This window comes from Lucilia sericata, unplaced genomic scaffold (genome assembly GCF_015586225.1).
Source record: "Lucilia sericata isolate MDLA Ls3-8-SP2 unplaced genomic scaffold, ASM1558622v1 Contig001211F_arrow, whole genome shotgun sequence".
NCBI lineage: Eukaryota > Metazoa > Arthropoda > Insecta > Diptera > Calliphoridae > Lucilia > Lucilia sericata.
In genome coordinates, this window is record NW_023995172.1 from 72,093 (window position 1) to 87,062 (window position 14,970).

At 28.2% G+C, this 14,970-nt stretch overlaps 2 protein-coding genes across 2 annotated transcripts; one reads left to right on the plus strand and one right to left on the minus strand.

Moving 5' to 3' along the window:
* Positions 1-333: 333 nt before the first annotated feature.
* Positions 334-1,276, minus strand: LOC119610490 (guanine nucleotide-binding protein subunit gamma-1-like). Its single transcript, XM_037965731.1, has one exon. The coding sequence runs from the start codon at positions 1,094-1,096 to the stop codon at positions 893-895; it is 204 nt and encodes a 67-aa protein (XP_037821659.1). The 5' UTR covers positions 1,097-1,276; the 3' UTR covers positions 334-892.
* A 2,766-nt stretch (positions 1,277-4,042) lies between these two features.
* Positions 4,043-7,296, plus strand: LOC119610495 (T-complex protein 1 subunit theta). The gene is made up of 3 exons (XM_037965738.1): positions 4,043-4,274; positions 4,554-5,584; positions 6,413-7,296. Exons 1-3 carry the CDS (start codon positions 4,215-4,217, stop codon positions 6,960-6,962), a joined length of 1,641 nt encoding a protein of 546 aa, XP_037821666.1. The 5' UTR covers positions 4,043-4,214; the 3' UTR covers positions 6,963-7,296.
* The last annotated feature ends 7,674 nt before the right edge of the window (positions 7,297-14,970 follow it).

The following is a 14,970-nucleotide window of genomic DNA, read 5'->3' on the forward strand; positions in this document are numbered from 1 at the left end:
GTTCTAGTTCTGTTCTAATTCTGTTCTACTTCTAGTTCTGTTCTACTTCTGTTCTTCTGATTTCCTAGAGAACCCCTTATATTTTATAGTTTTTATATGTTTTCTTTTCATCCTCGTTTTCTCTGTGATTTCTGCCAACTTGAGTTTTGTTCAACAATCCTTAATAAAGGTGCAACGACCAAAATGCATTTGAGTGGTATTTGTTTACAAAATCCATCAAGCGCACACAAGATAAAGAAAAAAAAACAGATTTAACTTATATGAAATATCTTAAAAGAAAACAAGATTTTGTTATGGTTTATAATTTCTTTAATTTATTTATAAGTTTCCATTGATATAGTTTTTTTTTTTTTTTTGTTTTAATACTACAACAAATACATTTATTTGATACTTTGTTATTTGTATTTTTTAATAATTCAGTTTAAGTGCATGCAATTTCAGTTTCATCTAGAGAGAAAGTTTTAGTTATCCAGTTATCATGCCATTTAACATTTATATAATACTCCAATAGAGAGCTTTCCCTTGATATAACAGGAATTACAAGTTAATAAAATATTTTGTTGTTTTATTTAAAACATTTTCTTGTTTTTTTTTTTCATATAATTGTATATAACAATAGACGGTTGAATAGTGATTTATTTTGTATTATTTTGAAATTCATGTTGTTTTCAATACTGTGAGTTTTCGGAAATGCCTAGTAAGCATATACTTTTTCTATATAATTATATTAATATGTATGTATATGTTTTTAATATGTATGTATATAATACTACCAATAAATAATTGAGTTCCATGTTATATGTTTGTGTGTGTGTGTGTTTTTCAAAAATCCGTTAATAGAAGTGTTAGGAACTGTTAAGTTTTTTTTTTCATATCAATTCAATCGGGCAATTTACAAAACACTACAGGAACTTTTTTCCCTAAAAGGATTCAACTTTTGACTAGTAAAACCGGTTAGTAGACAATCTTCATTTTCATGTTCCGACATGTATTTCATCATTAACATACAGGAGTCGGAGACACGGGCTCTTGATATTTCCACCTCGCGTCTTAATTGTTCATTAATTAAGCGCTGCTGTTGTATATTGGCAGCCATGATGTCCAATAGAGCGGTCTCGGCGAGCCCTATGTTGCTGCTTAGGGACTTCAAAGTGACTGTTAAAAAATATGCAACAGGCCTTAAGAAAATGAATTAGAGGTGGGAAAATACACAGCAATTTGGGCACTTGTATCTTTTGAAAGCCTTAAATTAGGCAATAGAAAATTAGTTTTTCTTGCGAAACACTGTAAAATAGTTTTTTATTAATTTATACCATTTTTTTATAATAAATTATTACTGGTATTTAACTTACCTTTAATATAATTATAATTTATGTATTTTCTTTATCAATTCAACAGTGATAACTATAATTGGCGTGAAAAAAAAATCAATAAAAAGTTAGCCACACTTAGCTAAAAGTAAAAATATGGCCACCTTGTATTAAAAATAACAAGCAAATACAACTCTGTAATTATACATTGGGTAGGAATAAAAGTAAATTCCTGTTTCTATAGCAAAAGAAAACTGAAGACTGAACTAGAACTGAACTAGAACAGAACTAGAACAGAACTAGAACAGGACTAGAACTGAACTAGAACAGAACTAGAACAGAACTAGAACAGAACTAGAACAGAACTAGAACAGAACTAGAACAGAACTAGAACAGAACTAGAACAGAACTAGAACAGAACTATAACAGAACTAGAACAGAACTAGAACAGAACTAGAACAGAACTAGAACAGAAACTAGAACAGAACTAGAACAGAACTAGAACAGAACTAGAACAGAACTAGAACAGAACTAGAACAGAACTAGAACAGAACTAGAACAGAACTAGAACAAAACTAGAACAGAACTAGAACAGAACTAGAACAGAACTAGAACAGAACTAGAACAGACTAGAACAGAACTAGAACAGAACTAGAACAGAACTAGAACAGAACTAGAACAGACTAGAACAGAACTAGAACAGAACTAGAACAGAACTAGAACAGAACTAGAACAGAATTAGAACTAGAAAGAACTAGAACAGAACTAGAACAGAACTAGAACAGAACTAGAACAGAACTAGAACAGAATAGAACAGAACTAGAACAGAACAAGAACAGAACTAGAACAGAACTAGAACAGAACTAGAACAGAACTAGAACAGAACTAGAACAGAACTAGAACAGAACTAGAACAGAACTAGAACAGAACTAGAACAGAACTAGAACAGAACTAGAACAGAACTAGAACAGAACTAGAACAGAACTAGAACATAACTAGAACAGAACTAGAACAGAACTAGAACAGAACTAGAACAGAAAAGAACAGAACTAGAACAAAACTAGAACAGAACTAGAACAGAACTAGAACAGAACTAGAACAGAACTAGAACAGAACTAGAACAGAACTAGAACAGAACTAGAACAGAACTAGAACAGAACTAGAACAGAACTAGAACAGAACTAGAACAGAACTAGAACAGAACTAGAACAGAACTAGAACAGAACAGAACTAGAACAGAACTAGAACATAACTAGAACAGAACTAGAACAGAACTAGAACAGAACTAGAACAGAACTAGAACAGAACTAGAACAGAACTAGAACATAACTAGAACAGAACTAGAACAGAACTAGAACGAACTAGAACAGAACTAGAACAGAACTAAAACAGAACTAGAACAGAACTAGAACAGAACTAGAACAGAACTAGAACAGAACTAGAACAGAACTAGAACAGAAGAACTAGAACAGAACTAGAACAGAACTAGAACAGAACTAGAACAGAACTAGAACAGAACTAGAACAGAACTAGAAACAGAACTAGAACAGAACTAGAACAGAACTAGAACAGACTAGAACAGAACTAGAACAGAACTAGAACAGAACTAGAACAGAACTAGAACAGAACTAGAACAGAACTAGAACAGAACTAGAACAGAACTAGAACAGAACTAGAACAGAATTAGAACTAGAACAGAACTAGAACAGAACTAGAACAGAACTAGCACAGAACTAGAACAGAACTAGAACAGAACTAGAACAGAACTAGAACAGAACTAGAACAGAACTAGAACAGAACTAGAACAGAACTAGAAAGAACAGAACTAGAACAGAACTAGAACAGAACTAGAACAGAACTAGAACAGAACTAGAACAGAACTAGAACAGAACTAGAACAGAACTAGAACAGAACTAGAACAGAACTAGAACAGAAACTAGAACAGAACTAGAACAGAACAGAACAGAACTAGAACAGAACTAGAACCGAACTAGAACAGAACTAGAACAGAACTAGAACAGAACTAGAACAGAACTAGAACAGAACTAGAACAGAACTAGAACAGAACTAGACAGAATAGAACAGAACTAGAACAGAACTAGACAGAACTAGAACAGAACTAGAACAGAACTAGAACAGAACTAGAACAGAACTAGAACAGAGAACTAGAACAGAACTAGAAAGAACTAGAACAGAACTAGAACAGAACTAGAACAGAAGTAGAACAGAACTAGAACAGAACAAGAACAGAACTAGAACAGAACTAGAACAGAACTAGAACAGAACTAGAACAGAACTAGAACTAGAACAGAACTAGAACAGAACTAGAACAGAACTAGAACAGAGACTAGAACAGAACTAGAACAGAAACTAGAACAGAACTAGAACAGAACTAGAACAGAACTAGAACAGAACAAGAACAGAACTAGAACAAAACTAGAACAGAACTAGAACAGAACTAGAATAGAACTAGAACAGAACTAGAACAGAACTAGAACAGAACTAGAACAGAATTAGAACAGAACTAGAATAGAACAGAACGAAACTATTTTTTAAATATTTTATTTTTTAATTCATTAAATTTTTAAATTATTTTGTTTAATTTGTTTAATAAAATAATCACATTTTATTTAACGTAAAAAAGTAGCTACTTTTTTCGCTATTTTATAAATTGCCCCCATCTGGCAGCTCTTTCGTTAAAAGAACAACAAAAAAAACCTTCGAGAAAGTAATCATTCACTCTCTGGTTAACCAGCAATTAGCGAGTAAAAAGTAACCGTAGGCGGCTTTGACAAGAAGTGAGGTTAATTTTTTTATTGTTATTTCTTGTCTTGTTGAGAATTTTCATTTGGACGGTTTGATAAATTTGTGTTAAGGAGAACAAAAAAAAATCTGTGCAAAAAAATGGCTTTATCTGTACCCAAAGCACCCGGCGTAGCCCAAATGATGAAGGAAGGAGCCCGTGTAAGTAAAACCCACATATTTTAAAAGAAATTTCCAAATTTTATGGAGAATTTCTAAGAAAATTTAATAAAAAACACAAAAATGCTGTCATGCGGTAGTGTTAAACGAACAGCTGCAGAGCAGAATGAAAAAAACGCGATAGACAAAACTGACTCATCACGGGTTGAGGGGTTTTGACTAAAAAAGTTTAACATTTGTGGAAATTATTAAATTTTCTTGCTTAAAATAAATGAAAATGTTATTGTTGGTGTTATTAAATGATGATTTACTTTATAACAGATGTACAGTGGCTTGGAAGAGGCTGTCTATCGTAATATTACCGCCTGCAAAGAATTTGCCCAAACCATGCGCTCCGCCTATGGACCCAATGGCATGAACAAAATGATCATCAATTACATTGAAAAACAATTCGTGACCAGTGATGCCGGCACTATTATGCGTGAATTGGATGTTGAACATCCAGCCGCCAAACTTATGGTCATGGCCAGTGAAATGCAAGACGCTGAGGTCGGTGATGGCACCAACTTTGTGGTGATTTTTGCCGGCGCTTTATTGGAAAGAGCCGAAGAACTTTTGCGCTTGGGCATTACCACCGCCGAAATAGCCGATGGCTATGAAAAGGCCATGGAGAAGGCTTTGGAAATTTTACCCAAATTGGTGTGTCATGAAATTAAGGATTATCGTGATTTGTCACAAGTTAAGGAATGCTTGCGTGCCTGTATTATGTCCAAACAATATGGTCAAGAAGATTTCATTACCGATTTGGTGGCCAAAGCTTGCGTGTCCATCTTACCCGATAAGGGCACCTTCAATGTAGACAACATCCGTGTTTGCAAAATCTTGGGTAGTGGCTTGGCCAAGTCCGAAGTAGTGCACGGCATGGTTTTCAAACGTTTCGTTGAGGGTGATGTTTCCTATGCTGAAAAGGCTAAAATTGCCATCTTCTCCTGCCCCGTTGATATTATACAGACTGAAACCAAGGGTACTGTCTTAATCAAATCCGCCGATGAACTTATGAACTTCTCAGCAGGCGAAGAAAACTTGTTGGAGAATCAAATTAAGGCTATTGCCGATACTGGTGCCAAGGTTGTGGTTTCTGGTGGTAAAGTTGGTGATATGGCTTTACATTTCCTTAACAAATACAATTTGATGGCTGTCCGTTTGAATTCCAAATTCGATTTGAGACGTTTGGCTCGTGCTGTCAATGGTACTGTTTTGCCACGCATTACCACTCCCAGCCAGGAAGAATTGGGTTACTGCGACAAGGTCTGCATTGAAGAATTGGGTGATACCGCTATTGTGGCTTTCAGGTAACTATTTTTTTAAAGCTTTGGACGATTTTCGAAGAAATTAAAGGTGGACAATTTTTTTATAGGAAAAGTTGCTACGATTCGAACATCTTTTCTATAAGAAAAGTAGCTTCGATTCGAACATATTTTCTTTAGGAAAAGTTGTTTCGATTCGAACATCTTTTCTTTAGGAAAAGTTGCTTCGATTCGAACATATTTTCTTTAGGAAAAGTTGCTTCGATTCAAACATCTTTTCTATAGGAAAAGTTGCTTCGATTCGAACATCTTTTCTATAGGAAAAGTTGCTTCGATTTGGACAACTTTTCTATAAAAAAAAAGTTGCTTCGATTTGGACAACATTTCTATAGAAAAAGTTGCTTTAATTTGAACAACTTTTCTATAGGAAAAATTGCTTTGATTTGGACAACATTTCTATAGAAAAAGTTGCTTTGATTTGAACAACTTTTCTATAGGAAAAATTGCTTTGATTTGGAAAACTTTTCTATAGAAAAAGTTGCTTTGATTTGGAAAACTTTTCTATAGGAAAAGTAGCTTTGATTTGAAAAACTTTTCTATAGAATAAGTTGCTTCGATTCGAACAACTTTTCTATAGAATAAGTTGCTTCGATTCGAACTACTTTTCTATAGAAAAAGTTGCTTCGATTCGAACACCATTTCTATTGGAAAAGTTGTTTTGATTCAAACAACTTTTCTATATTAAAAGTTGCTTCGATTCGAACAACTTTTCGATTTTGAACATCAATATTGAAATTATTTATTGACAACAATAAATGCTAGCTTTTATGGATTGGAAATTATAAACAAATCATCCTTCCTTTATCTTTACAGAAACGAAGGCAAAGACTCGCGCATTGCTACCATCGTTGTGCGTGGTGCCACCGACAACTTTATGGATGATATTGAACGTGCCATCGATGATGGTGTCAATAACTTCAAGTGCCTATCACGTGACGGGCGTTATGTACCCGGTGCTGGTGCTGTAGAAATTGAATTGGCCACACAAATCGCTGCCTATGCTGATACCCTACCCGGTTTAGAACAATATGCTGTCAGACGTTTTGCCACCGCTTTGGAAGCTTTCCCCAAAGCCTTAGCTGAAAATACCGGCATTAATGGCACCGAAATTGTAAATCAATTGTATTTGGCCCACAAAGAAGAGGCTGGCAAAAATATTGGTCTTAACATTGAAGCCGAAAAGGCTGAAACTTATGATGTTGCTAGCAACAAAATCTTTGATCTTTTCCAAGCTAAATACTGGGGCATTAAATATGCTGTAGGTGCTGCCAATACCATTCTTAAAGTCGATCAAATTATTATGGCTAAACGTGCTGGTGGTCCCAAACCTCGTCAAAATGCCGGCAGTGATGATGAAAGTTAAATTTAGTTTTCATATTTTTTTTTTCTCTATTCATATCATTTGGGCATTTTTATCTTTTTTCGTTTGTTTCCTTCTTTTTTCATTATAAACCTAAATATGTTTTTCTTTAACAAAACAAAAAAGATTTTCTCACAACACTCACCTTTATTGTATTAATCCTTATAAAGTAGGGATTTCTTTTTTTTTTTTTTTGTTTCTAGTTTTTACTTAATGTTTAACATAATTTCAAAGCTTCACATCCATTTATTGCAAGTCTTAAATTTTGTGCATTTGCAATTAAAATACAAAAAAACTAAAATGAAAGAAAATATAAAAAAAATCATAAATAATCAAATAAACTAAAAAATTATTTATATAAAAAAAAATACAAAAAAAAAAACTTTAAAAAAAGGTAAAAAATTATTGTGTGTGAAAAATTTTAAAAATATTGTGTGTGAAAAATTTAAAAAAAAACGTGATACTCTTGAGTTGAAATAACAACTTTTTTTATGGGAAAAGTTTGATTCGTTTCAAACTTTTCTATAGGAAAAGTTTATTGCGTTTCGAGCCAGTGAAGTTTGATTTGCATTTGAACTGAACTTTTCTATAGGAAAAGTTTAATTCGTTTCGAATCAATTCATATTCTAAAAAAGCAATCTCTTATTGTTATCAATAAATCATTTCAACGTTTCAGTTGTTTAAACTGAAACTTTATATACAAAAAAGTAACCGGCAATCTCTTATTGTCCTCAATAAATAATTTAAAAGTTTCATAAGTAAAAAACTGAAGTATAGTCAAAAGTCAGCGAACTTTTCTGTAGAAAAATGTTTGATTCGTTTCAAAACAACTTTTAGTTTTTTCTATAGGAAAAGTTGTTTGGATAGGTTAACTTTTTTTACAGGAAATGTTGTTCTGAGCCCAAATTATGGTATACGATATCGATCGAAATCTCCATTTAGATTCTATAGAGATTTCTATAGCTATCATATGCCATAATTTAGGCCCTGATTTATATAAGTAATTGAGAAATCTGAAAGTTATCGTTTATAATTCTATTTATGCCTTAAAATACGATTGAATATAACTCTTACTCTCCCCTTTTACTAATTGAAATAAAACACTTCAAGTCCCTTTTTGGCAAAAGGCTTGGTTCAATTGTTTTTAACGGTTTTTTTTTTATACTGTGTGTCCCACTAGTTAACACATCTAATTTTTATTGAAATCTCCAAGCAAACGAATTTTATATAATTTTTTGTTTGTTATTTTGTTTATATTCTTAATAATTTGTTTTTGAAATTCTTATTAATGTTTGTTGTTGGTAATTGTTGCTGTTTTCTATTAGATTGGTGGTTAATAACTGTTGTTGTTGTTGTAGTTGTTAAGATGTCCTGGATGTGATTACTTTTAATTACTAGAGTTAAGAGAGACTTAACAGTATAATTTCTAACTTATAGCCTCCAAAAATAATGATTTGTGTTAATGTTTTTATTGTTGTTTTTTTTTTGAAGAAGAGTGTTAATTATTTTATTAAATATTTGTTGTTGTTATTGTATTTGTTGGTTGTTGTTGGGTTTTAAATTTCAATTTGTTTTGTTGGGTTTTTTATTATTATTATTATTATTTAGAGAAAAATAAACAACTGAGAAAGAGAAGCTTTTAATTGGGTTTTAATAAAGTTTTTTTTATACTTTAACAAGTTGTATTTAAAGTTAAATTTTAGTTAAATGTTGTTGTGGTAGTTTTAAGTTAAAAATTATTATTTTTTAAAGGGAATGAAAAGAGAAAAGTTATCGAGTTAATGATTATCTTAATACTTTTTGTTTTATTTTTATAAATTTTAAACAATTAAAGCTAAACAAAAAAGTTAAGCATATGTGTGTATGTTTAAGACATTAAAGTGAATAAATATTAAATATAATTCTTATAAATCGTTGACCGTTGACTTTTGCTTGTTTTTTTTTCCAAAAAAACAAGAAAATTTTCAAAATGTTTAAAGTAAATCTAAATACAACCTAATAATTTCGTTTAAAAAAGATAATTATCTTTTCTTATGAGATCATTTACAACCCTAAGGTTTCAAAATTCTAGATAATTACGTTTAAACTTTTGCTGTTTGCTCACGACAGCAAAATTCTGAACGTAATCTTTCTATTTAAACTAAAAATAAACCAAAAGAGACATATAAAGTTACAGATAAACTAAGTTTTAGCTAATAACCGTAAACTGTAAACAATCTTAGTTTAAAACTACGTTTAAACTTTTGCTATTTGCTCACGATAGCAAAATTCTAGCCGTAGCTTAACTACTCTAAACCAGGTTTAAACTAATAATTTCTCATCCCTAAAAACCGTTAGTATATTCTTCAATTACGTTTAAACTTTTGCTGTTTGCTCACGACAGCAAAATTCCAACCGTAATTTTCTGTTCAACCACAAGTTTAAAGAGATAATTTTGGAAAACCTTAACTTATAAATAAAATACTAACTTTTGCTTAATTTTTCTTCAGTAAATACTAAAACCAAGTTTAAACTTATGACTTTTTGCAACAAATATTTTCCAAATGTCTTTGTTTTTTATTTTTGTTGTATTCTCCCTTTAATGTTGTTTTCCAACGCTTAGTGATTTTGTTTCAAAGTTTAAGCCTTCAATTTATAATTTTTTTTTTAACTAAAGTTTAAACTATAATTAACGAAACTGCAAAAAATGTTCGTTGTTTTCTTAAAATTATTATTATTTTAATTTAAAATACCAATTTGTTTTTCTAATAAAATGGAAGCCTCTAATTTTGTTCATGGAAAACGTGGCCAGAGAAGACTAGGTTTGGGGTGGAGAGGGGGAAGTTGGCGAAACACAATTATTAAACAATTTTGTACAAATTTTCAATTAAGAAAGAAATGTTTATATTTTTAATTTGTAAACTAGACTATAGGCTAGACTATATATAAACTGGACTAAAGACTAGACTATAGGCTAGACTAAAGTCTAAACTATAGGCTAGACTTAAGACTAGACTATAGGCTAAACTAAAGACTAGACTATAGGTTAGACTAAAGACTAGACTATAGGCTAGACTAATGACTAGACTAAAGACTAGACTATAGCCTAGACTAAAGACTAGACTATAGGCTAAACTAACGACTAGACTATAGGCTAAAGTACAGACCAGACTATAGGCTAGAGTAAAGACAATAGGCTAAACTAAGGACTATACTATAGGCCAGACTTAAGACTAAACTCTAGGCTAGACTAAAGACTAGACTATAGGCTAGACTATAGGCAAGACTAAAGACTAAACTAAAGACTAGACTATAGACTGGACTAAAATCTGGATTATAGTCTAGACTAGACTATGAAATAATAAATAGACTAGACTATACTGTAGACTAAACTATAAATTATAGACAAGACTACAGACTAGACTATAGAATAATCAATAGACTATATTAGACTATAGTCTAGACTGTAAACTATTGACTAAACTAATGGCTAGACTATAGACTAGAACATAGATTAGTCTATAGACTAGACTACAGACTAGATTATAGACAAGACTAGACTATAGAATATATTAAAATTTTCAATTTCGATTAGAAATTTTAATTTTTTTTTACAAATTTTCAAATTCGATTAAAAGTTTCAAATTCGAATAGAAAATTTTCAATTTTGTATAGAAATTTTCAATCTCTTACAGATATTATCCAATTTCAATTAAAAATGTTTAATTTCGAGTAGAAATTTTCAATTTTGAATAGAAATTTTCAAAATTCAATTAGAAATTTGCAATTTTATTTTGAAATTTTCAATTACATATAAAAATTTTCAATTTCAAATAGAAATTTTCAATTTCGTATAGAAATTTTCAATTTCGTATAGAAATATTCAATTTCGTATAGAAATTTTTAATTTCAAATAGAAATTTTCAATTACATATAAAAATTTTCAATTTCAAATAGAAATTTTCAATTTCATATAGAAATTTTCAATTTCGTATAAAAATTTTCAATTTCGTATAGAAATTTTCAATTTCATACAGAAATTTTCGATTTCATACAGAAATTTTCAATTTCATACAGAAATTTTCAATTTCATACAGAAATTTTCAATTTCGTATAGAAATTTTCATAATCAAATTTTAAAATTCGAATAAAAATATTCAGTTCTGAATGAAAATGTTCAATTTATTATAGAAGTTTTTAATTTTGTATAGAAATCTTCAATTTCGTATAGAAATTTTCGATTTCGTATAGAAATCTTCAATTTTGTATAGAAATTTTCAATTTTGTATAGAAATTTTCAATTTCAAATAGGAATTTTCAAATTCGAATAAAAATGTTTAAATTCGAATAGAAATTTTCAATTTCCATTAAAAATTGTCAAATAATCGAATAGAAATCTACAATTTCGTATAGAAATATTGAATTTGAAATGGAAATTTTCAATATCCAATAAAAATTTTCAAATATCGAATAGAAATTTACAATTTCGTATAGAAATTTACAATTTCGTATAGAAATTTACAATTTCGTATAGAAATTAAAATTTTCAATTAGAAATTTACAATTTCATATAAATATTTACAATTTTGAATAAAAATTTTCAATGCCGTATTGAAATTATGCGATTTTGAATAAAAATTTTGAAATTTTGAATAAAAATTTTCAAATTTTTAATAAAAATTTTCAAATTTTGAATAAAAATTTTCTATTTTGTAAAGAAATTTTCTATTTTGTATTAAAATTTTGAAAATCTATAAATTCCTATAGAAATTTCCAATATCGTTTAAAAAATTTCAATTTTATTTTGAAATTTCTTCATTTTTTTCAAAACATTTTGTTTCAATCCATTTTTTACAACACACAAAATTAAAAATTAAGACATTCAGATTAAGATTTGTTTTAATAAAAAAAACTCTTCCAACTTTATCTAATAAAAAAAAAACATTTTGAAAATTTTCTTTTTTGAAAAAAAAAAAACTTTGCCCTGACTTTCCATTCATTTTGTAGACTTAAAATTATTGTTACGATGTTCACTTTAATTAATTTTGTTTCTTTAAATTTTTAATTAAATTACTTTTGGTTATAGTTATAATATAATTAACAATTGAAACTAGTATTTTTTTTTTTGTTTTTTTTTTTTCTTTTTTTAAATGAAACTACTAATATTTGTTAAAGCTTATTTTGGGAGCTGCTAGAAAAAAATATATATTATTTGTTTTTAACATTAATTTAAACGCGCGCTTTTAAATTATTTAAATATATATTTTTTTAATAAGTGTAATATTTATTTTTAAGAGTTTTGAAAAAAATGTGAAACAAAATATTAAAATATTTTATATTTTGTGTGTTAATTTTTTTTTAATTTTTGATTAATTATTTTTAATAAATATTACTTGTTTTTGGTTTAATTCTTTTATAATAAACATGTTTAACTTTTTTTGTTGCTTTGTTAGGGGTTTCTTTTGTATATTAATTAAATATTGAAAAAGTTTTAAGTTAAATAATAAATATATTGAGTTTAAATTGTTGTTGTTAATAATATTACTAAATACATGCTAAGCAAATTTTTTATATAAATATTTTAAGAAATATTCGTTTTTTTTATAAATATGGGAGAAATTGTTAATATTAATCAAAAACTCTTAACTTTTGTTTTTTTTTTTTTTTTTTTTTAATATTAATTTATATATTTTTTAATAAAATATGTTAATAATTTGTTTGCTTTTACGTTACGTTTGCTTGTTTAAAGGTCCTGTTAGTAGATACTAGGACAACAATTTGTTTTGTTTCAAAAAAAAAAAAATTCCAAACAAAACATTTTAATAAAAAAATTTGTCATATTATTGCTGTTTGGTAATTTTGTAAAATGTTTAGTTTTCAGGGAGAGTTTCTTTTAATTTGGGTGAGAGAGAGAGTAAGTTTGTTTTTCTTTAAAACGTATTATTGTTGAAGTTCCATTTGAAATTTGTTTTATTGACGTTGGTGTTTGGTTATGAAATATTTTTTTATTGAATTGTTTTAAAATTTTTTTATTTTCTTTTAAAAACTAATGAAAAATGACAATGTTTTTTTTTAGAGTAAAAGTAGCATTATTAAAATATGTTTAGGTTTGTGTAAAATATTAGAGATGGACATTTAAAAAGCAGTTTAAATAAGTAAAGTTGTTAACGTTTTCCATAGAAACTTTCAAAATTCAGTATAAAATTCTAATTTTAAAAAGAAATCATTAATTTTGACACAAAATTTTCCATAAATTTTCAATATCGAAAAGATTTTAACAATTTCCATAATAAATTTTCCAATTCGAAAAGAAATTTTCAAATTCTAAAAAATAATTTTCAAATTCTGAAAAATAATTTTCAAATTCGAAAAGAAATTTTCAAATTTCGAAAGAAATTTTCGAATTCGTAAAGAAATTTTCAAAATCGTAAAGAAATTTTCAAATTTCGAAAAAAAGATTTCAAATTCGAAAAAATACGTTCAAATTTGAAGACACATTTTTAAATTCGTAAAGAAATTTTCAATTCTAAACAGAAATTTTTCGAATTCAAAAAAAACTTTCAATTTCGAATCGAAATGTTCAAATTTGAACTGAAATTTTCAAATTTGAATAAAAATGTTCCATATCGTCAAAGAAATTTTCGAACTCGAATATAAATTTTCAACTTCTAATAGAAATTAAGAATTTCATTTTTCATTCATTTCAAAAATAAATTTTCAAATTCGAATAGAAATTTTCTATTTCGAAAAGAAATTAAGAATTTATTTATTAATAATTTTTAATTAAAAATTTCAATTTCGAAAATAAATTCAAAATTTCAAATTCTTAAAGAAATTTTCAAATTCAAAAATAAATTAAGAATTTCGAATAGAAATTAACAATTTCGAATAGAAATTAACAATTTCGAATAGAAATTTACAAATTCGAATATAAATTTTCAAATTCTAAAAGAAATTTTCAAAATTAGAATAAAAATGTTCAAATTTGAACAAAATTTTTAAATTTAAAACAAATTTCTAAGAGAAATGTTCAATTCTGAAAAGAAATGTTTAATTAGGAACAGAAATTTCCAATAGAATTTACAATAGAAAAGAAAAAGAAAAAGAGAAGACACTTTTCTTTAGAAAAGAGTCTAAAGAAGACACTTTTCTATAGAAAAGAGTCTAAAGAAGACACTTTTCTATAGAAAAGAGTCTAAAGAAGACACTTTTCTATAGAAAAGAGTCTAAAGAAGACACTTTTCTATAGAAAAGAGTCTAAAGAAGACACTTTTCTATAGAAAAGAGTCTAAAGAAGACACTTTTCTATAGAAAAGAGTCTAAAGAAGACACTTTTTTATAGAAAAGAGTCTAAAGAAGACACTTTTCTATAGAAAAGAGTCTAAAGAAGACACTTTTCTATAGAAAAGAGTCTAAAGAAGACACTTTTCTATAGAAAAGAGTCTAAAGAAGACACTTTTCTATAGAAAAGAGTCTAAAAAAGACACTTTTCTATAGAAAAGAGTCTAAAGAAGACACTGTTCTATAGAAAAGAATCTAAAGAAGACAATTTTCTATAGAAAAGAGTCTAAAGAAGACACTTTTCTATAGGAAAAAGTCTAAAGAAGACACTTCTCTATAGAAAAGAGTCTAAAGAAGACACTTTTCTATAGAAAAGAGTCTCAAGAAGACACTTTTCTATAGAAAAGAGTCTCAAGAAGACACTTTTCTATAGAAAAGAGTCTCAAGAAGACACTTTTCTATAGAAAAGAGTCTCAAGAAGACACTTTTCTATAGAAAAGAGTCTCAAGAAGACACTTTTCTATAGAAAAGAGTCTCAAGAAGACACTTTTCTATAGAAAAGAGTCTCAAGAAGACACTTTTCTATAGAAAAGAGTCTAATGAAGACACTTTTCTATAGAAAAGAGTCTAATGAAGACACTTTTCTATAGAAACGAGTCTAAAGAATACACTTTTCTATAGAAACGAGTCTCAAGAAGTCACGTTTCTGTATAAAATAGTCTCAATAATAAAATTTTCTATAGAAAATAAT

Bases quoted from the DNA above. Each gene is read 5' to 3' on its own strand.
- LOC119610490 (XM_037965731.1), bottom strand. From the start codon at position 1,096: ATGGCTGCCAATATACAACAGCAGCGCTTAATTAATGAACAATTAAGA.
- LOC119610495 (XM_037965738.1), top strand. From the start codon at position 4,215: ATGGCTTTATCTGTACCCAAAGCACCCGGCGTAGCCCAAATGATGAAG. The intron at 4,275-4,553 runs GTAAGTAAAACC...ACTTTATAACAG, and splicing joins TGATGAAGGAAGGAGCCCGT to ATGTACAGTGGCTTGGAAGA. The intron at 5,585-6,412 runs GTAACTATTTTT...TTATCTTTACAG, and splicing joins ACCGCTATTGTGGCTTTCAG to AAACGAAGGCAAAGACTCGC.